This window comes from Nesoenas mayeri (assembly GCF_963082525.1).
Source record: "Nesoenas mayeri genome assembly, chromosome: 5".
Taxonomy (NCBI): domain Eukaryota; kingdom Metazoa; phylum Chordata; class Aves; order Columbiformes; family Columbidae; genus Nesoenas; species Nesoenas mayeri.
In genome coordinates this window covers 36,699,173-36,722,592 of record NC_137548.1, presented here as the reverse complement: position 1 = coordinate 36,722,592, position 23,420 = coordinate 36,699,173, and the positions used below count along the sequence as shown (strand labels likewise).

At 44.9% G+C, this 23,420-nt stretch overlaps 1 protein-coding gene across 1 annotated transcript in view; it reads right to left on the bottom strand.

The window, feature by feature from the left end:
* The window catches only part of RAD51B (RAD51 paralog B), a gene marked incomplete at both ends in the record, with an annotated part of 438,609 nt that overhangs the window by 147,735 nt on the left and 267,454 nt on the right, over positions 1–23,420 (bottom strand). Inside the window, 1 exon segment of the mRNA XM_080345731.1 lies at positions 21,167–21,245. Coding sequence (XP_080201857.1) covers positions 21,167–21,245 — 79 coding nt within the window.

Genomic DNA, 23,420 nt, shown 5'->3' with positions numbered 1-23,420 from the left:
TATCCTCTAAATAACCAGTTCTGGGTTCCTCAGGACAAGTGAAAGAAGAAACAAAGCCCATGCCAATGTGATGCACAATTATTTCACCTTTTGTCCAGAAAATCTATTCTAGATTAGCTCTAACAAGTATGAAAAAGAAAAGGCAAACTAGTCTGCTACAACAGGTAAACAGGAGAATTATTTTTGTTATTAATATGATATGACAGCTCAGAGGCTTTAGCACAATAGTCTTCTCACCATGGTAAAGGGTGACAGAAGAAATCATGTCCCCATAGTGCTGTTTCTCATGACTGCAGTTGTAGATGACTGTCAGCAAGGCTGTCAGCATTGCGGTACACCAGGACTAATACGATTATGGTCAAAACACTTTTGCCTTATTGCTATCAAACCACTCCGTGTAGACGTCTTTGTTTCTTCCCCTCCTGTCACACAGAAGGAAGGAGAGCTGGATGCCATCATCCTCTTTCATCACAGAAAGGGCAATTTCTTCATTGTCTTTCTGAACTGCCTACACTTACTGTTGTTCACTTCTTGGCATAGCGTATTTTCTGTGTGCTTCACCCTAAACCAATGTTCTGTGTTCTCAGCTCCAGCTGTTCCGATCAGTTTTCTTTATTAATTTCCTTGTGTGTTGATTTTCTTAAATAATACATTTAAACACTTAGAGAACACAGGACACTGGATGGCTTAAGACTGCATGAATCCATGATTTTTTAAATAATTGCAACTGATGCTCAACCCCAGTGCTGATGCATTAAAAGTTTCCCTTCAGAGGAATCTCATAAACAGCTCATACACAACTGCTCTATTTAAAAATGGCCACTGCTGCTGAGGAGTAGAGCCAAACATGAAAGGACTATAAATACCAAGTAGAGTGCAACTACTCACAGCACCCTGCAGTCACACTCCCGGTGGAGCAGCAGACAGCAGCCGTTTGGAAGGAGAGATCTTTATAGAGTCGTCTGTAAAATATTTCTGGTTTTTTACTCCACCTGAAAAATATACATAAAAACTGCTTTCCGTTTATAAGAAAAGAGTTTTTAATAACCTATGTGCAAGATTTTCAGTGAGCTGCACTGACAAACAAAAGATCCCAAGAAGCTGGAGTCTTGAGGTCATTATGATAACTCAAAAATCTCAGAATAGCATTTGATTCCTCAGTGAATTTGTTTTAGAAGTCCAGAAAGTTTTCCTCTGCTTGCTAATGCTGTTATTTTGGGAATCACACACATCTGTTTTACACAAAGAGAGTATATACCTGCATAAAGTAAAAAATCATAAGAAGGAAATACAACAGATGTAGTAGAAGTGCTAGTAATCAATAATAAACAGCAGATATGCAGAGAAACAGACAGACAGACATAAGTAAGAGGAATTACATGATCCTGTCAGCTTTACCTGAATACAACCTCTCGCAATAAGTCTCAATTGCAATGATAAACATGCCTGGATTAAACTCAGCAATTTTTCATTCCTTGCTAATGGGGCAAATGTAACTTGGAAGGGGTCTGTGTGCAATCACAGGAGGTTTTATTTGTATAACTTTTGTGGAGTTTGACTACAACTATATTTGATTGCATGTGGGTGGCTGTGGGACAGAAGGACAGCTGGGTGAAAAACTATGACAAAAGGAATCTTGCCCTGTTTCCTGCCCGCGCTTCATTCACTAATGAGCACTGCTCTGGGTCATTCTCAAGATTTCTTCATCTGTTGTTGTCTCGTCTGCAAAAGGGGCACCCCAGCAGTGGAGCTGTTGTCAGCTTGTCTCGAGAGTTTATTCCGCTGCCTCTCACCCCTGCAGCTGTGTGGGATCCTAAGTGCCTGGCTGTAAACAACGCCATATTTCGTGCTTCCTTTTGGATGACTTGAAGGCCAGTCTGAAGCCAGATGTGTTTGCTGGTGTAATCTGTTTCCCATTTCTTGTAATAAATGCGTATCTCAACAACTAATAATCAAGTTAAATCAGGATTTATCTGTTGTCTCCTTCAGTGTGATTTGTGTTGGAAAGAGAGTGTTAATAAAGGATAGTGAAGTCCCCAGTTTCTCCTTTCTTCCTGGAGTGCCTGAAATGTTCGGCGAACGTACCCCTACGAGTAAGCAACCAAGCTGGTGAATGTGATGCCATTAGACTCCTGCTGTTGCAACCAATATCCCTCTTGTTAGCTTGTAAAAATAAAGCCATTTTGCCTCTTTAAGAAACACTGTTTTGCAGTAACACTGCTTCATTTATTCTTGTTTCTTTTGTCAGATAAGTTGACTTGAAAAAGTTTCCTTCTGGTTTAGCCTCTTTACCAGAATTCTTTTATGAAAGGCTTCTACCTGTCTGCAGGCAGGTTTCAGCTGTCTCCCACAGTTATTCTGTTATCAAGTCCAGTCCCTTGATTAGAAACCCCATTAGAGGAGCCACGGAAAGACTGCATCTCTCTCCCTGTGTCCAGAGTAGCTCCCTGTGAGCTTCAGTAAGCCTCTATCCTGGGAAAATGAGTAAATCACACTCAATTTCATTATATCAAAGAGAAGTCTTTTGATTTGTATTGTAAAATGATATTGAAATAGCTTTCCCCTCGCAAGCAGGTGGAAAGGTGAGGCAGCGGGAAGAACAGTGCTGCAAGGCCTTAGCCCCCCCATCTACCAATGGCCCACAAGATGTGTGCTGTCACAGCACCACACCACTGTGCTCCCCACTGCTTTCTCTCTTCTTGCCAGTCAGATCATGGCCACATCCACTCCCACTCCTCAGGTCTGTTATACTGTGACCCTCACTCTCCATTAAAACCTCTGCTCAATTCTCTCACTGATGCTCTACCAATGAAAAGCAATTCCATTAGGCATGGCTGTAATACCAGACTTCCAGTCCTCTAGTACCTGCTACACGATCTGTTACGTCCTCTCTAAGTTGTAACAATGATAGACGGACAGACAGACAGATAGATAGATAGATATGAGGAAAGCCATAAGGTTGCCATTTCCCCACGAAGCCTTTCAGAGAAATGCTCTAAAGTTTCATCCCAAAGGAGGTTTTGGCAAGCTCTCTAGCCCTGAGAGGGAAAGGAAACCCCTTCCACAGTGCTCCGCAGCTCTCAGTACAGATGTATCAAACCGGCATCTACTTTTATTGCAGATAATTGTTCCCTGACAGTACTCAGAAGCTCATCTATTGTCTTCAATTGCACTAATGAATCTTAGTTGGTCAGCCTTGTTAGTTCTGTTCAGCAAATGAGCCATCAGAAACCTAAGTAGATTCTATTCCTTCTGTGCTCCTTCACTTTTACTTCAACACCCAAGTAGAAAAACTGTAACTGCGTACATAAATCTCCATGACTGGCATAACTGAGGACAACAATTTTAGCTGTCAGGAAAGACACAGTTTATTCCATTAAAACCACTCATGATGATGCGTGAGAAGGAAAGAACCTCTTGTAGCTTTTAAGAAACAATTTCTAGGGTTAGAAATTAGGAAAACAAAACAAACCCAAAACATTTGTATTTGTAAACTGAGTATATTGGCTGTGGCTTGACTGAGATGTGCTAAATGTAATCTTGGCTTTTTTTCTTCAAAGAATCACCACACTTTAAGATGCTAGTAACATTAACCTAAGCATGGACAGAGTCATTCCCCCTGCTCCATCTATCTGGGTTTTCAGCATCTCACTGCGCTTTTACATCTACTACTTGAAGTAAAGATCAATCTGTTTTCTGAAGGCTACTTTGGTGGGTGATCTGAGTTAATTATCTTTCTTATTTTCCAGGACATTCAGAGTTTTCTTTCAGTTTTCTGTGTTGAACTTAGTGGTTTTGCAGAGCCACAATACCAATAACATAATATGGAGCATTTGTTTTATTTCTTCCTGTATCCAGCATGGCTTTACACACAGATTGATCACCCCCAGAACCACACTGACCATACAAGAAGCATGTCTAATTTGAGCTTGGCTTTCATCAATTTTGTATATAGTTGGTGTACTATGACTTCTTGAAGAATATTCCTCACACTTGACTCTCAGTAGTTCCATGGGATTCTTGCCACTCTCATTGTATCCTTATCAATTGCTTTCATTCTGCCAAATCAATATGCCCTCAGAACACTTGCATTTCTCTAATTAAGGTTCTTGTTCCATCTACAGTGAAGTCAGTAGATCTTTCACATAACATCTAATCTATGAAGCCACTGTATTATAAAAAGTTTGCAAGCAGTCTACTGAAACATGTCCTACACACTGGAAAAAGAAAATCCCTTATCTGATCTAAACAGTAGAATAGAGTTGTGAGAGCAATTAGATCCTGGAATTATGGAAACAGACTGTCATAAATGTGTGAAAGTGTTATTTTGCACATCATGCACCATGGTAACCTGTGAATTAACAAGAAATCAATGCAGGGACGCACCCTGAATGTGAAGACAAAGCTGGTAAGTATTTGTGGGCTGCTTTCATTTTGTGTCCAGAAATTTCAAAGCATCATACACAAGGAATGAACTCTTTACATCAGAACCAAAATACACACACACTTCTTTAAAACATCACAGCTACACAGCATTGCCTCTAATGGAGTGTAAATCTGTTTTTCCATTGTCTCTTGATACACAGAGATGGTACATGGACTAGACAAAGCCAGAATAAGACTAATACATAGGCAGGCTAAGTTAACTTTTGTGTTTGCAAGGAATATCTTTAAATCATCACCTGAGCTTAGCTGATGACAGAATCATTGCCTGAGTCATCTGAACATCTGAAACAATGGCTCTGAGCATGGTAAACTTTGTCATTAATCTGACAGTGTGTCAGCCTCATGACTTGAAGGAGGGGGAGAGGGACAGCAGGGATTCTGCCACTTCAGCAGACAAGTCTACGGGTGGAGCAGGAGCAGAAAAGTACAGTAAGCCTGACTCAGCCTCCAGCAGATACATTCCTGATGCTTCAGCAACATGACTGAACTTTACACTCAGGACACCCGGTGCCTGTCACAGTCAATGAGGAAATGGCATCTCACTGTTCCTGATGAGGAGCAACAAGGCAGAGGAGGAATCAAATGGCAGAGGAGCAGCAAAGCAGAGGAACCAGGGTTTAAAGCCTTGCATGACCTGAATAAATACTAGCGCTGACATACCTGATTTGGGGCTGTCATGCAAGGGAAGCCCAGTCTGTAGATAAACAGTGTCCGCCCTTAACCTCCTGAACTATCAGTTTTCCCTGTCTAATGCTGCAGAAAGGTTATGCTGCAGTGCCCTGTGCTTCCTCACATTTAAAGTTAGGATAGCCAAGGGCAACAAAGACTCCTTCCTCTCTAGTCTGATAGCAGATTTCTTCCTTCCTTCTGTTCACATGAAGAACAAACACCGAGTTGAATAATAACAGTAGACGCTTCATTACGATGCTCTCCTGGGCACCCAGCCCTGCTTAGCATTATCTTACCACTTGGTTTTGTTTTGAAGGAAACCGTGAATGGTCCTTTCAATTGCTGATGTTTCAAGATCAACATTACCTCTACTTCCTCTATTTTCAAGTCTCCTTATTTTACCAACAATATGTGGCACTATGAATAAAAAGGACACAGATCCAATGAACTAAGAAAACTGTCAGTCCAAGAGGCAAGCAGAAACAGAAGGCCTTTAAACTAGCTTTCTCTGAACTAGTTAAGCTACAGATTCTGAGCATTAGGAAAACAAAACAAAACAACCCCCCAAAAAAAACAAGAAAGCCAAAATAACTTAATCTTTGGCGGCTATTGAAGGAAGTGCATATGAGGAACACAGTTGAGGCTTGGAATATACTTTATTTGAAAACAACCAAGCATCTGATCACAGTTTCTAAAATCAACATCAGCAGCAGGATCCTCCCTGTCACATCTCTTACCTTACGACAAAAAGGTCTTTAATCATTCAGCAAAATCCCTACCCTCTGATCTGTAACAGACAGGTAGCAAACCTGATTTACTCCAGCCTTATCACTGGCACATTCCTGCAGACTTTTACTCTTCTTGGACAAGTCATTGTTTTGGACAAGTTACTAAATTATCACTCACTTTTCACACTAGGGGAAGGAAAGGTGAACAAATTTAATGACAATTGTGCAGTCCTCTCTGGAACATCCAAGTCAGGCACAGGCAAGAAGCTATACTGAAAACAGGTGTCAGTGGACACCGTTGTTCCAGTGATGACTGGGAAGGGCACCAAAGGGGGACAGCGAGCTACATCCTCAGCCATGGCTCTTTTTCTGCAAAGATCTGTCCACAAAAGACACTTAAACTGAGCGTGGGGCAAGATGGCCTCAGTTAATGCCCCATGGTCAGCTGCAGCCCTCAGGTGGGTCAGCTCATTTACCCCCTCTGCCAGACAGGGACTCGAGTTTGCAGACTCAGTCTGCGTACTGAAGTTTCATGTACCCTTGAGAGATGCAGCAGTGAGCGGTGTCCTTCCTGAGCCCAGACAGCTGGGACCAGAGAGAGGGACGCCTCTCTCCGCTTGTGTTCAGATGTGACCACAAGTTTTAGTTCATTTTACACCGGAGAAATCGTGACCTTTCTCTTTCTGGTCACTGCTTAGGAAACTTTCCTAGGGCACAACAAATCTTCCAAATGAAAATCAAACAGTGCTTCAGGCTGCTGCTGTGGTAGGTGGGAAGCTACGGGTCAGTCAGCTGATCGGAGCCAGCCCAGCGAGAGCCGGAGCCGGCGGGGTGCAGCCGACCACGAGGTTCAGCCGAGATTAGAAAGCTCAGAGAGAAACGTGCAGGGACAGCGTGATTCCCGGCGGGTCCCCATCCCCAAAGCCCAGGCAGCCATTGCGAGAGAGCGGCTGACGTGGCGGGGGGCGTTCCCACGGTGACGGCGGGAGGTTTAAAAGTGGCTGAAACTCGAGACTAGCATTCAGTCAGCTGATCGGAGCCAGCCCAGCGAGAGCCGGAGCCGGCGGGGTGCAGCCGACCACGAGGTTCAGCCGAGATTAGAAAGCTCAGAGAGAAACGTGCAGGGACAGCGTGATTCCCGGCGGGTCCCCATCCCCAAAGCCCAGGCAGCCATTGCGAGAGAGCGGCTGACGTGGCGGGGGGCGTTCCCACGGTGACGGCGGGAGGTTTAAAAGTGGCTGAAACTCGAGACTAGCATTCAGTCAGCTGATCGGAGCCAGCCCAGCGAGAGCCGGAGCCGGCGGGGTGCAGCCGACCACGAGGTTCAGCCGAGATTAGAAAGCTCAGAGAGAAACGTGCAGGGACAGCGTGATTCCCGGCGGGTCCCCATCCCCAAAGCCCAGGCAGCCATTGCGAGAGAGCGGCTGACGTGGCGGGGGGCGTTCCCACGGTGACGGCGGGAGGTTTAAAAGTGGCTGAAACTCGAGACTAGCATTCAGTCAGCTGATCGGAGCCAGCCCAGCGAGAGCCGGAGCCGGCGGGGTGCAGCCGACCACGAGGTTCAGCCGAGATTAGAAAGCTCAGAGAGAAACGTGCAGGGACAGCGTGATTCCCGGCGGGTCCCCATCCCCAAAGCCCAGGCAGCCATTGCGAGAGAGCGGCTGACGTGGCGGGGGGCGTTCCCACCGTGACGGCGACCACACCCCCTCCCATTGCCTTGAAAAGTCCTGTGGGAGGGCAGCGACTAGTCGCTGCCCACCAGGCGCAGGGAGGAGCAACCAGCTTGAGTAGCGGGTGAGTCCCACCCACACTGTGCTGCAGCAGCGGGTGTGGTAGCTTGTGCAACAGGGTGCAGAGAGCACTTGACGCTTGCTAGCCCCTCTAACTTATTGCCAGCATCCCAGACTACTGACGACCATGGTCGCGTCCAGGAGGAGAGCTTGTCTCAAACAGACGGTGGCAACGCAGACTGAGGTTCCGTCCCGAACGGTGGCTGTTCAGGTCTCCGGCTGCAGGGAGTGCCAGAGCCTGCTGCTGCCGGGGGAGGGAGGCCAGCACTCCACCTGTGTGAGGTGTGAGCAGGTGCAGGATCTGCTCAGCATGGTGGTGAAGCTTAAGGAGGAAATTGAGACGCTGAGGACCATCAGGGAGTGCGAAAGGGAGATTGACTGGTGGAGTAACACCCTGACGTGCCAGTCGGAAAGGTCCCAGGGAGGTATCCCCCAAAAGGAGATGGACCTCCTGCCCTCTCGGAAAGAGGCGGAAGTACTGAGACGGCCCCACCCTTGTTGCTGTCAGGCAGAGGTAGGGGACCTAAAAGACGACGAGGGCTGGAAGCGTATTCCGATTCGGCGTCACGGGCAGCCCCCCTCCCTGCCTGCTTTGTCTCCTCAGGTGCCCCTCCATAATAGGTTTGAGGCCTTGGATCTGGAAGAAGAGGTAGGTGAGGAGGCAGTGCCAAGCCTGCCTACAAGATCACACAGGAAGAGGCGGTTGACTCCACAACTTAAGACTGCCTCTATTAAGAAAGAAAGAAGGGTGATAGTAATAGGAAATTCCCTTCTGAAAGGAACAGAGGGCCCAATATGCAGAGTTGACCCTCATCTTAGAGAAGTTTGTAGTCTACCTGGAGCCCGGATCAAGGATATTGCTAGAGAGCTCCCAAGACTGGTGCACCCGACAGACTACTACCCGCTGCTGGTCTTCCAGACAGATGGGGAGGAAGCTGCTTCCCGTAGTCTGAGGGCAATGAAGAATGATTTCAAGGTCTTGGGAAGGATGGTGAAAGACTCAGGGGCTCAAGTGATCTTTTCTTCACTCCTTCCATCTTCAAGTGACGATGTGGGATGGAATAGGAAAATTCATTCTCTAAATGGTTGGCTCCAAGAGTGGTGCTACAGGCAGGGCTTTGGATTTTTTGATAATGGTTGGTTCTATAAGACACCAGTCCGGACAGTGTCACGTGGGAAAGGTTTATCTCAGAGGGGCAAAAGAATGCTGGGGCAGGAATTAGCTGGGCTCATTTGGAGAGCTTTAAACTAGGCTCGAAGGGGGATGGGGTTGTAGCTGGGCTTGTCCCAGTGGGGCAGCATTCTAGAACTGATGAGGACCAGGTGGCCTCCTATGCTCCTAGGGAGAAATGGGAGTGCTCTGCTCGCTCCTTGAAATGCCTGTACACCAATGCGCGCAGCATGGGGAATAAGCAGGAGGAGTTAGAATCCTATGTTCGGCTGGGAGATTATGACCTGGTGGCAATTACAGAAACATGGTGGGACAGTTCACATGACTGGAATGTGGTCATGGATGGCTATGCCCTTTTCAGAAAAGACAGGCCAGCCAGGCGTGGTGGTGGAGTTGCTCTCTATGTGAGAGAGCAACTACAATGTACTGAATTCTGCCCAGGAGTGGATGATGAGCGAGTTGAGAGTGTATGGGTCAGGATCAAGGGGCAGGCTGGCAGGGGTGACACTGTTGTGGGCGTCTGTTACAGGCCACCAGATCAGGCTGAGGAAGTTGATGAGGCCTTCTATGGGCAGCTGAGAGTGGCCTCGCAGTCACAGGCCCTGGTTGTTGTGGGTGATTTTAACTTCCCTGATGTTTGCTGGAAGGACCATTCAGCCAGCCAGCCACAGTCCAGGAGGTTCCTCCAGTGCATTGATGATAACTTCCTCATGCAGATGGTGGAGGAGCCGACTAGGAGAGGTGCACTGCTGGATCTCATCCTCACTAACAAGGAGGGTCTGGTCGAAGCAGTAAAGGTTGAGGGCTGCCTGGGTTGCAGTGACCACGAGATGGTGGAGTTCAGCATCTTGTGTGGCAGGAACAGCATAGCAAGTAGAATTGCAACCCTGGACTTTAGCAGGGCTAACTTTGGCCTTTTCAAGCAATTGCTGGGGGAAATTCCATGGGCAAGACTGCTTGAAGGAAAAGGGGCCCAAGAGAGCTGGATTGCATTCAGCGATTGCTTCTTCCGCGCTCAGGATCAGAGCATCCCCACACGTAGGAAGTCAAGGAAGGGAGCCAGGAGGCCTGCGTGGTTGAATAGGAATCTATTGGGTATGCTCAAGCAGAAGAGGAGAGTTTACAGGTCATGGAAGCAGGGGCTGGCCACTTGGGAAGAATATAAGGCTGCTGTTAGAGGATGTAGGAAGGCAGCTAGGATAGCCAAGGCCTCCTTAGAATTACAGCTGGCGAGAGGGGTCAAGGACAGCAAAAAGAACTTTTTCAAATACATAGCGGATAAAACTGATACCAGAGGCAATGTAGGCCCACTGAGGAATGGGGTGGGTGCCCTGGTGGCGGAAGATACAGAGAAGGCAGAATTACTGAATGCCTTCTTTGTCTCTGTCTACTCTGCCGGAGGCTGTCCTGGGGAGCCCTGTACCCCTGAGACCCCAGATGAAGCCAGGTCAATGGAGGAGCTTGCTTTAGTTGACGAGGACTGGGTTAAGGAGCAATTAAATAGACTGGACATCCATAAATCCATGGGTCCAGATGGGATGCATCCGCGGGTGCTGAGGGAGCTGGCTGAGGTCATTGCTGGACCGCTCTCCATCATCTTTGCCAAGTCTTGGGAAACGGGAGAGGTGCCTGAGGATTGGAGGAAAGCAAATGTCACTCCAATCTTCAAAAAGGGCAAGAAGGAGGACCCGGGTAACTATAGACCGGTCAGCCTCACCTCTGTCCCTGGGAAAGTAATGGAACAACTTATCCTTGGTGCTATCTCAAGGCATATCAAGGATAGGAAGGTTATTAGGGGCAGTCAGCATGGCTTTACCAAGGGTAAGTCATGCTTGACCAACCTCATAGCCTTTTATGAGAATGTTACAAGGTGGATGGATGATGGCAGAGCCGTGGATGTGGTCTACCTTGACTTCAGTAAAGCCTTTGACACAGTCTCCCACAGCATCCTAGTTGCTAAGTTGCAGAGGTGTGGTCTAGACAATAGAGTAGTGAGGTGGGTTACAAACTGGCTTAAGGAGAGAAGCCAGAGAGTGGTAGTCAATGGTGTGGAGTCTAGTTGGAGACCAGTATCTAGTGGAGTACCTCAGGGGTCAGTACTGGGGCCAGTATTATTCAATATATTCATTAACGACTTAGACGAGGGAATAGAGTGTACTATCAGCAAGTTTGCTGATGACACTAAGCTGGGAGGAGTGGCTGACACGCCAGAAGGCTGTGCTGCCATCCAGCGAGACCTAGACAGGCTGGAGAGTTGGGCGGGGAATAACCTAATGAAATTTAACAAGGAAAAGTGTAGAGTCCTGCATCTGGGCAGGAACAACCCCAGGTTCCAGTATCGGTTGGGAAATTACATATTAGAGAGCAGTGTAGGGGAAAGGGACCTGGGGATCCTGGTGGACAACAGGATGACCATGAGCCAGCACTGTGCCCTTGTGGCCAGGAAGGCCAATGGCATCCTGGGATGTATTAGAAGGGGGGTGGTTAGTAGATCGAGAGAGGTCCTCCTTCCCCTCTACTCTGCCCTGGTGAGACCCCATCTGGAATATTGTGTCCAGTTCTGGGCCCCTCAGTTCAAGAAGGACAAGGAACTGCTGGAGAGGGTCCAGCGTAGGGCAACCAAGATGATTAAGGGAGTGGAGCATCTCCCTTATGAGGAAAGGCTGAGGGAGCTGGGTCTCTTTAGTTTGGAGAAGAGGAGATTGAGGGGTGACCTTATTAATGTTTATAAATATATTAAAGGTGAGTGCCATGAGGATGGAGCTAGGCTCTTCTCGTTGGCAAACAATGATAGGACAAGGGGCAATGGGATCAAGCTGGAACACAAGAGGTTCCACTTAAATTTGAGAAAAAACTTCTTCTCAGTAAGGGTGACAGAGCACTGGAACAGGCTGCCCAGGGGGGTTGTGGAGTCTCCTTCTCTGGAGACATTCAAGACCCACCTGGACATGTTCCTGTGCAACCTCACTTAGGCGTTCCTGCTCCAGCAGGGGGATTGGACTAGATGATCTTTTGAGGTCCCTTCCAATCCAGAACATACTGTGATACTGTGATACTGTGAGCTGTGGACCACTCATTCTCCAGTTCAACCTAATGCACATTCAAGAGAAAGAGGGGAAGCAAACCTGTTTCTCAAGGAAAAGAAAGTATTCTGGATGAATAAAGGTTAGCTCTGTTAAACTGGAAGAGAGCCCTATTCAGTACTATTCAGACGGTAGTGATAAAGTAAGGCCACAAAGTTGTTGAGGAAGGAAGGCTGAAAGGCAAAGAAGAAACAACACACCTTTGAGCTCTGGCGTGCACAGCATGAGGCCCTGCCTCTGTACCAAACATGAAGGTGGCTGGGATCACATTACAGAACTACCAGAGTTCTGCTTTATCCACCCTAATTTGGCGGTTTTGGCTTTTGCTACCACATTAGGATACATTGGCTTGATTTTCAAAGGTAACAAGCACCTACAGCTCCCACTGACTTTAGTGACAGCTGCAGTTCTAAAAATCAATTTAAGATAGTTTGCATATTGAGAAGTACTGAAGGAAAATAAAAGGCCTATTGTGTGGAAACGACGAGTTTAAACACTGCTGATGGGTGGTATATGAGTCCCTTCCCTTTTCAAACGAATTTCACTTCATGTTTTGTTTGGTTTTCCTGTTGATGCATCCTGCACCCTCCAGTGCTAAGCTGGTGGGATCCCACATACTTTTCCTGGCATGTGGAGTTTAAAATAAGAGACCTCAGCAATCGGATATCCTCAGCACTTCCAGCTATTGAACACAATCATGAGCACTGTGATCCAATTTCAGAGCAGAAAAGAAAAGAAATGTAGGAATATTCTCCCTGTGCTGCTACAGGGCAGACAAAAGAAAACTAAGCAAACAGGATGTTCTGCTCCTCTGTGAACTTCAGCAAATGGCCACAGCAGACAGGATACAGGCTACAAACACACAGCTGCAATGTCTGTGCCTGGCTGCCCAATGCCTTGTTTTGGGTAATTTACTCAAGCACAAATAAGTCATGACGAAAGGAAAAGGTGTACTGTGCAGTTCCCACCTGGCATGTCTTAAGACTGAAGTCCTTCATCAAACACATGCGGTCCGAAGGAGGAATGTGATGTTTGTGATATGCTACTAAGCAGAAGAGTCTCATCCCTAAACTCACTCAGACCATTTTCAGGAGTGTAATGCTTGTTTATAGCACAGGACATCAGCCTGCTTATTCTAAGCTTATTCACTCCGTAGTAAGGCACATCCCAGCTGGGGTCTCCACGATAGCACACAGTGCTCCAAGAAATCACTCTACTGCAGACTGTTTGATGGCACTCTAATAGTCCCACAACACTTTCTAGACACATCACTCTTCACATCTATTTCTGCTGCTACTTCTTGGGAGTGCACCATCACAGGGTATTGAGACTACAGGGGAGGGATATCGCTTCTGTAATGGAAAAGCTAGGATGTTTAAATGAAAATGAGATTCAGTGGACAACAAAGTAAAATCTTTTCAGCAACATCATCTCTTGACGAACTGTTAATAGTAGCGTTATCTGCCTGTGCTTGCTCTTCACCCACGCAGCCATGCGAGCGCTGCCTTGCCGCAGGTGAGCCCTAAGGCAGAGCCGCCAGGGTCACTCAGGTCACAAACCAAGGCACAGCCGCCCTGCTCTAACAAACTGCTGACTAAACCTATTGCCTCTCTCATCTCTGTAACCCTTGGTTAACTCAATTTGGCCCTGAAATTTAATCTCAAATTTTTCAGGCACCTTCACAAAACTGAAGGATTGAAGAGCGAGATTCTGTTTTCCTTGCAATATAAGCAATGAGAAGCACTACACCAATCATTAACACTATGTTAAAAGTTCAAGTGAACATTACAGAAAATATGCTACAGTAACAGCCCAATGTTATTAATTTTAGGGAATGACTGTAATGAGAAAAACCTTTTGAAGTACAAACCTGTTTGTTGGGAGGATTAATCATGTGTGTCTGTTTCTATTAAAGTGCTATATATTCCTGTTCCATTTTATCAGGACAGATTTAAGCTAGTATGATAAGATCGTTTATACTTGCGGTTAGCCCAGCTTTAAAGACAGGGCAAGTCTACACATCAGATGCAGAGATACCTGAGGTTGTTCTAGGTGTGTTAATTCTGAAAACATAAAGAAAGTTTCAAAGAAAAACAGCACCGGAGCCAAAGCAGCAGGAACCCTATTTGCAGAACGTTATCCCTGTGCTAATAAGCTCCCCCTCCGGCAAAGTCTTCTAGTTTAGATGAGGTGCTATTCAGATGTGCCTGACTACACAGGATTGCACTCTGGAGACTTCCAGGTTTGGGCTGTAGCTAACTGCTGGATCTCTGCATCACTCTCCCCTCCTCAGCACAGGGAACAATAAAGTGTCCAGCATTTCCCTTTGGCAAGCAGGCTGTACGCTCAGAGAGTTTACAAGATTTTAACATGGAGAATACATAAAGTCCTCTGGCTAAAGAAAAGCTGCATGTACTACCAAGGTTAAGTCATTTGGGTCATAGTCCTCTCCTGCTAGCTATTGTTTAAAAAGATAAAATGACAGTAGTGATGGCTTTACCAAACATGCCAGAACAGACATAACCTTAGAGGACAGCAAAAGAAATCTAGTTGTGCCTACGTGAGAAATCACAGTGAGACTTTACTGCCTTTTACTTTCGTAAGCTGCATGCAAAAGTGTGAGTCTTTACTCTGGCTGAAGATTCTTTTTGGACAGACATTTTTTTGGCCTCCTATTCATGAATGTGTTCGCTTAAGAACATTAAGTTCATTTTAGGTACATTTGACCTTATTCTACAAATCTGTAGCTTAAAAGATGTAACATCTCCTACGTTAAATCCAGGCAATTACTAATAGAGTCTTGGTCTTCTGTGACAATGTTCAGTTCCCAGAACAATATACTGTCACAAATCACAGATACTACCTCTCATCAACAGACTTCACTCCTTATGTTAAAAGCCTTTTGGAGGAAAGGCCATTTGCTTTAGCACTGTGCTGAAAACACAGGGGAGCAGCTCACTTTGATCAGGAGTTCATTACAGAGAGACTGGTAAGGAGAAGATTTCTCTGAGGTGAGACCATTTTGTCTCAGGAAGCCTATACCGGCCTTGAAAAGATGGGAATGTCTTTGCAAATACAGATTTACACTCTTCAGCTCATTGTCTTAAGATCACTGGATTAAAAAAAATCAGTTTTGATTCACACTTGTGTAAATGAGAAGAGATTTGGCACACTACTTGCACTAAAGTTTTTTCATATTACATTTAGTAGAACTTAAGAAAAATTAAATGCTGGCACTTCAGTTGCAATATGGCAAAGCATTTAAGGACACGTTTGGCTTTCAGTCCAAGGAAGCAGTACTGTATCTTCTGTGTCTTTATATACATGTTCAGAAATAAGCAGGTAATTCAATACCTTGTGCTAAATTGGATTTATTCAGCATAATGTCCTCCCACAAGTTAAGCTAAGAGCAAAAAGTATGGCCAGAAACTTTACCAATTTGTTACCTATCTATTATGCCACTAGAAAGGTCGTGTTTGCTGAGATAACTATTTAATTTTATTGAAATGAGAGTGTATTTTGTTTCGACTGGATCAAAACCCAAAAGGCCTCTAATCTTCCTTTACAATTAGAATGCTTTTCCTCCACCTCTCTTTGGTGCCTTTTTCAGTTGGTTTTGCATCCATGCTTTGTTCCACTGGACTCCTTCGTTTGGCAGCCATGGAGTTCGGCTGCTCCAGGGAGGCTTTGGCAATGCTGCTGCAGGGCAGCAGAGCAATTCCTAAAAAGCCACCTAGTGAGAATGCCCTCACCCAAGCAAATGCCATTCCTGGGTGAGGTTTGGTAACCCACTCCCCAAAATGCCATGAACTGGCTGAATAAAGGACAATTTCGTTGATGCCAGCTACATCTGCATGGGTGATTTTGCTGGCATAGGGATGATGGGAGTCTTATTTTTTTTCACAATCCCCACTGCCAGGATAGACTTAGACTACAAACCACTCATGCTTTTTTGCTTTCATTATTACAAAACTGTTAGAAATAGCACGAGGTTTTCAGTGTCCTGTGGGGAATACAGCAAGAACGGTTCCACCCCACAGAGATCCTAACAATGATCAGTTCATCTTTATCCCTCCAACAGGGCCGGAAATCACCAGTGGCACTGCAAATCTGTTACCATCTCAATAGCAATGCAAAACTTTATTCCCATTAATCTGTCTTCCATCCATTCACACACCAAGTAAAACCCTGCTTCATTTTACAGATTATATCCATGTTGCTCCAGACAAAGGTCACTTTATAGTTACAGTTCTACAATTGAATAAAAGCTTTTGATGCAGTAAATCATTGTCTCTCACTGTTCAAACTCACACAATACAATACAAATAATGCTGCCCTTTCTTGCAGAGCCCCCTTTCTACCTCTGCTACTCATTACCAAAGCATTTCTTTACAAAATAAAACGAGGCACTTTTCACTTCCTTCAGCCATATAAATTAGTTATAGCACTTCGGAGATGGTTTGCCATGCTGCACTACAAACTTAGTCCCTATACTATTTTAAGATCAAAATGAGCTTCTTTCATTAGATTAGTGACAAATTAAACATAATGCACCAAAGTTTCACTGGATTTAACTGTTCCTAGATCTCTGTCCTCTCAGAACTGTGACACTTAAAACTTAAGACACTCTCTTCTGAGTGCCACATATCTTTTGTTTCTACTTATCAGAAGTTACCTGCCTCAATAAGACATTACAGGCAAGGTGAGCATGGTTGTGCACACAAAGACGTGTGCAGTGGAAAAGAAGGCAGGAGAAAGGGTGGATTAATCAACTAACTAATCATCCAGTCCTGCTGGTCCAGAAATCAAACTCTTCCCTTTAGCAATTCAAGGTATTCTGTCCTTTCTTTGAGTAGTGAGAGTAGCCAGTCAGCATGAGACACAAAGGTTTTGAGATTAAATTTGTAGATAGTTATAACTTTCTTTCAAAAGGAAGAACAAAATATAGCAGGATAAAACTTAATCTCAAGGACACTCATGCAAAATGGCAACTATTGTACTTAACAACAACAGTGCTTTATTTAGCACTGAAGGTCATAGCAAGAGCTGAGGCCAAAAGCTGAAGGCAGACAAATTCTCATCCGAAATACAGAACAAGTATTCAGCAGCAAGGCAGTTAAAACTTAAAAACACTGTCAAAGCAACTTGGGAACTCGAATTTCTTGATGTCTTCAAATAAAAGTGAATGCCTTTCCACAAGACAAGAGCTAGTGTAACATAAGTTACCAGGTACCTGAAGGAAACATGTATGTTCTATGGGAGGTCAGTTTGTATGAACTGCTGATTCTACCCATCTTTAAACTGTACGAAACTGAAAATAAATCATTCATCAAAAGCAAGTCCTAGCTCACTACTATTATTTGCCTTATGTTTTCAGTGCTTCTGAGCTCTTAAAGTGAAGAGCAATGTTAATCACTTGGTTAGACTCTCCAGTTGGCAACCAGCCACCGTGTTCCCTGCCTTTTTTTCTAGCACCATGCTCTTGGTAACAGAGGGCATTTACTTAGGCGAGATGGAAGGAGACTTACTTCCACAGACAGCCAAGCTACCAGTCATTACTAGATAGGCCCTTATACTTATGCCCCAGAATGCTGCTGCTTCTAAAACTGGACTCAGACGATCGCTCATAGAATACAGCTTAACACTGACATCAGCTTATTGAGCTTGTCTTCTTTCCAGATGTGTATGTGTGTGGATAAGTGGCATCTTCTAGTGCAGATGACCTAAACAAGTATGTGCTACGTTCAGCTTCAATGAAACTGCAAGTAGGTAAGAACAGCCCAGAATCCATACTGATTGATACACCAGGAACAGAATTACTAGCTAATAATTACTAATCCAAAATAGAAATTATATCAAATCTTGTGACTTGCACCCTTAACCAAGTAGATCTAGAGCTTTTTTACTGTTATTCTTCTTTTTGACAGTATTGCTTCACTCACTTTAAATAGTATATTGAATTAGGGAAGCAACAGCAAGTCCTTAAACAGATTAGACAAGCAGGCAGTAAAACTTCTAACATTTTGTCGTGCTTAGATCCAGGCTTCTGCCTCTCTGTTTAAGATCTCTACAAAATAGAGACCTGCTGTCAGACTGGATTTTGCAATCACAATTCAGGTTCATCACAGAGTCACACTGTACAGCATGGCAGTACATTACGTGACATTGTATTGCAATGAGAAGGCGACTGAGGCTTTTTTTGAGGGTTTGGACTCCACCCTCTGCACAGCACAGATCATACTGAAGCAATGAAAGGAGGAGACTGAAGGCTGACTTTCCTTGCTAGATCTCTGACTAGCCAGTCTTGCTTTCCAACCATCAAATTTCATTTCCCTACTCTGCAAGTGGAAATAAAAGAATGAGAGAATAACTGTATTATTTTCATCCCTCAACATTTCAAGTTCATAAAAGCAAATAAGTTTTCTTGGTGGCACCCCTGGGCAGCCTGGAGTTCTCCCCTGGCAATATCAGAGAAGCAGTTCTGCCTTCACTAGGGTGTCCTTCAAACACTTCTGTGCTTGCACTGAGGCCATGAGATGCAAAGATACCAGGGAAACAGAGCTGCGATTTACACTGACAAAGAGGATTTTGATACACTCCTCCAAATAGGGCAGCATTACCATCTTAATAGCCTTTTGCTCTCAGCCCTCTTCCTGAGGACGCTGGAGGTTTTTGCGAATGGAGAACAGTTCCGCTTCCCATTTTAAGTGCAACAATAGCAGAAGGGCTCCTTAAACTGCATCAAATAGCAGCCTGTGAAATCCCTAACTAGCTGCACTGCCTCTCCTGCCGTTTTATTATCCTCTGGCCCACAGAACAAAAGCAGAGGGGAGCTCCTCCTCATTTTTAGCCTATTCCACACATCCTAATCCCTCAGAGGTGGCAATGGAAATTGCCTGTGGAACTGTTAAATCACACTTTCACTGTGTCTTTCATTCCCCATTCACCCTCACTAATCAAGGAGTTTCCAGCCACATTTTCCGATATCAATTTGTTTATGGCCTATTGGTTAATGGTCCCGGGATGGGACCCCCTGAGTAAGAAGAAAGAATCCTGGGCATTTCAGCCAGCTGTTGCTTCTCACCAGTTCCCACACCCATCCACTTGTTCCCATCAGCCACGCTGAATGTGCTCACCTCCTGACACCAACTGAATCAAACAACAAAGCCTGAATGGGAAAGCTGCCTTTGCAATCAGGCTGCGGGACAGATTCCACTCGTTAGCGCTATGGGATGTCCCCCAAGCAGCAACACAGGGACGCTCCCTCACCAGCTGACCTGCGCCCGGTTCCCTTACTGACATCTTGCACCTTGTTTCCACCTTTTCTTCGGAAAGAAACATCAGCTACAACTCTCATAAATACTGTAGCCTCTCTAGCGTGAGGCACCCTGCTGCCACTTTCTGCATCTTACCCAAAACAGCCATTTCCAGGGGATTCACTACATCCTTCTTCCATAGAAATAATGATCATTGAAATACGGGATGAGAAGAGGCAATATTTACTTTGCAGCACTCAGTGAGATGGCTCACGTGTAAGTGCTTACAAGTCTCCATAAGATAGTCTGGGGCACATTATCAGAGGACCCATGTTCTTGGTTACTACCCATCTTGGAGAAATATATCTAAAATAGAAACATAATGCTGCAGTCAGAAACATATGGATACAGGGAAAAGAGCAATAGCCGTACACCTAATACAGTGCTACACTCCTGTCGCAGTCCTGCTCCCTCACCATTGCATGTTACCAGGCCCATTTGTTCTTTATAGGTAAGGTCTGGTCCTTGGGAAACTATACTCCTGGCTCATAGAAAAGGACTGAAACAAATAAAGATTCTCTCTGAACAAATGTTTTCTGTTTCTGAAATGGGAAATCTTTCCCAAAGTTTCACTAAATTTGTGCCTGAGGACTGAGTAGAAAATTGTCTGCCTTCTTTTACGATGACCATAAACATCTCTGCAACTCAGAAGATACTTGAGATAGAAAAGTAGCTCGTCTTATGCCCTGCACCGAATCAAAACATGTCTAGATCAACTTTTGTAAGCCACTTTAGTCTAAACTAATAAAAAATCTTTCTTTTTCTTGTAGCCTTTTTTAAATTACTGGTACCAAATAAAGAGATGAAATTCCCAAAATGCCATCTAAGAATACACTGGGTACAGCATCCAAAGGCTTAGGAAACACTGAATGAACCCACATTATCATTATGTAGATGTATCAAATGGCAGCAAAAATGAACCACAAAACATTTTGGGTTTTTTTGTTTTCTTACATTATCTGTCACCAGAGATGTAAGCATATTTAGTAATCAGTACATGTAAATATGTCACGGGTCTGGTTCAGCCTGTTTAGGGGCAAGAAGTGGGCAATCAGAAGGAAGAGAACTGTTCACATACCTTAAAATGTTTGTAGTGTTTTATGAGATCAGTGATTCTCAATCACTGGAACCTGAGAAACAGTGATACTTTCTTACTGTTGCATATCAGACTGTATCATCGTCTGAACAAAAAGTGACAGGCACTGACTAGTTTTATTTGATCTGCTAAACTGACGCAGCAATCAGGGGCCAGGCTGCATATCAACAGAGAGCAGCTCCACAAAACTGATCTATGAATGCCTGTCAAAAAGCAAGGACACTAAAGGAAGATTTATTGGGGTAAATGGGGAAAAAAAGGGAGGAGCTAAACTTCCCTTTTTGCTGTAGTCTGAAAGTACGTGATTTAGGATATGGCCACAAGGAACCCTAGTTCCCTGCCATCACAGTAGTAATATCCAGCTTTTCAGTACACTGCCTCATATCCTAGAGAATCTGAGGGTTATTTAAGACCACGGGGCATTAGCATTAAAATGATGATGAAAAATAGAGAACAGATATTAATTTCTTGTATTTTTATGGATGTCAAGCCATTTGCTAAAGAAGAACCATTTATTAGAACATGTTATTAATGGTAGATGGGTATGTTTCTCCTGAAGAAACCTACCCCATAGGAGAAGTGTTGCCAGAACCACTCTACTTTACCTTGACGGAAAACAGGGAGCCCTGCTTAATAATCACAAGGCCCATTCTTAGATCTATGGGAATATGTAACAACTAATTTAGTATAATCCAAGACAAAATAGTGAACGTAGCAGGAGGCTGCCCTTGTCAACCAGACTGTTTGAATGTCTGGGGTTTTAATTAGATATAAACAGCACAATTTTGAACAATAGTTGCTGTTATCCACATTCAGCCTGCTTAAAATACTAACTGCAAAGGCAGAAAATCAATGCTCTGGTCTTACCTTGAAGAACCAAGCCTGATTTCTCAATGGTGTAGAAAAAAGCGGAGAACGGAGCAACAGGGGATTTAGCAACGAGGAGCTGCAAAACAAGCAAGTAACATATAAGTACACATCTTTATAACATATTGATCAGAGCTCAAATCCATAGAATGATCTCACTGGATTTAAGTTCCAGAAGTAGCAAAGCATTCTGCAGTAATAACAATGTAGTTATTGATCTAGCCCTGTCACTTTTAAGTAGTTGAGGTCTTCTCATACACATGCACAGATCATGCTGCAATTTTATAAGGACTCACAGGTGCTAAAAACCCACCATCATGTAAGCAGCAAGCTTTTCCTGTCTTACTGACATCCTGTTAAGCTTAATCACTCCTGCTGGTTCAGACAGTTGCACTCAGATAGGAAATAATTTTGAGCAAAATTGCAACTGGTGCTGTGAAACACAATTTTAATTGCCATTATCTGTTCCACAGATATGTCCCCTTGGCTTCACCAAGGACTCCACCCGCCATGTTCTTCCTGCCCCTGGAAGCAGTGAGGTCCACCCTGGGGTCACCACTCTAGGGATGATATGCCATTGCAATTACCTGGATGTCCTCTTTTGCAAAAGGGGTAATGACTGAGTCAAGCCTTATTCAAGAATCCTGTCCTTGGAGTTTCAAAGTAGGGACTGGAATTCCCTTGGGGTGTATAGCACAAGTGCACTTAGTTTGGCATTCGGGTGTGCTGGCCCTCCACGGGCAGGCCAGAAATATCCCAAGCTGTCTGGCTCCACTACGGACAAATCGTCCTCTGTGGAAGACGAGCTGCAGCAGAGCTCTGGAGAGGAAGAAATGGCCTTGTCGGCAGCACTGGGGATGTGGGACCTGCAGTGGCAAATTCACACGAGTGTGCCAGGCTTTATTGCTCGGCTGTTTGATTTTTGCTCATTGCGGAGGACTGCTGCCTCACAGCTTGCCTCAAAATAACTCCCATTCTGTCACCTACATGAAAGTGTCATTTTAATGATAAATTTAATAACCTCTGCCCAGAGCATGATCAGCACAAAACCACTGATCTAGCGTTCCCCGTGTGGGCCCTGCAGAAGGCACTGACAGGAGTGGCTGAAGCCGGGAGCGTGCTGCTGCTTTGTCGCCGGCACAGAGCTGCTGAGCAAACCTGAAACACGTTCCTCTGATTAGCTCTTGCACAGCTAGAGAGGCCAGGAACTGCAAACCAGCCCTCCCAGTGGTGGCCTTGCACCCTGGAAGAGCCTTCACCCCCACCCGGCCCGTGAGGGCAGGGTTTGGGCAGGCGACTCCCCCTCAGCCCTCGCTGATCCCCTGCCCCATCTGCTCCAAGCAGAGTAACATGGCGGAGCCTGAGCCGTGCTTGCTCAGCACAGAGCAGGCCAGGGGCTGCCTTCCTTCAGTGCACCCATTTCATCTCGCCCCCGCCTGAGGCCTGCTCAGCAGTGTGCTGTGGAACTGTCACTTGATTTCAGTGCCTTAATTTTCAAAGATACTACAGATCAGATACTCAGATCAGGTCAGATGCTCCACCCTCTCAGCCTAAGATAGGCAGCCCTCTGTTCAGATACATCCAAATACAGATTTCTTAGAACTACAGACAGTAACAATCTTATTTTCAGAGGTGTGGGGCACCAACAGATCCTGCTGATTTCAAATGGAGTAAAAAAGCCACATTATTTTCTAATTCTGCCAAACATTCAAGCACTCATAAGGGTCACTGCACATGAATTTGGGTTGGTGGTGCCTAATGATCAGCAGAGCAGCAGTGAGCAGGTTTGACAGAAGCCAGAAGAGACTACAGCATAACAAGGAAGTTCATGCTCACCAAAACTGCTCATGTTTCACTGAAAAGTCAGAGACTATGGAATCACTTCATAGATATACAGAACTGGGACATTTATTCCTAAGTGTAAGATTAACAATATCAAGCGCCAGAAGTTTGACCACTGCAGTGTCCTTCTGTAACTGGAGGATTTGGCAGTAAATTCTGCTGCAGAATCAAGGCTTGTGCGACTTTCCTATAGCACTTTACCTGCCAAGAGTGTCTGTATAGTAGGTAGGTTTCATTTGTATTTCTATGTAGTCTGCAGACAGGACCATGCTTAGATGTCTTACAACTGTTGCTCACCTGATTCTGATACAGGCTGAAGAAACATAAATCCTCATATCTGGTTCTTCAAACATAACCATTATTACCCACAGCTCACTAACATTTTTATGGTTTTCAGAATTTAAGCCAAACA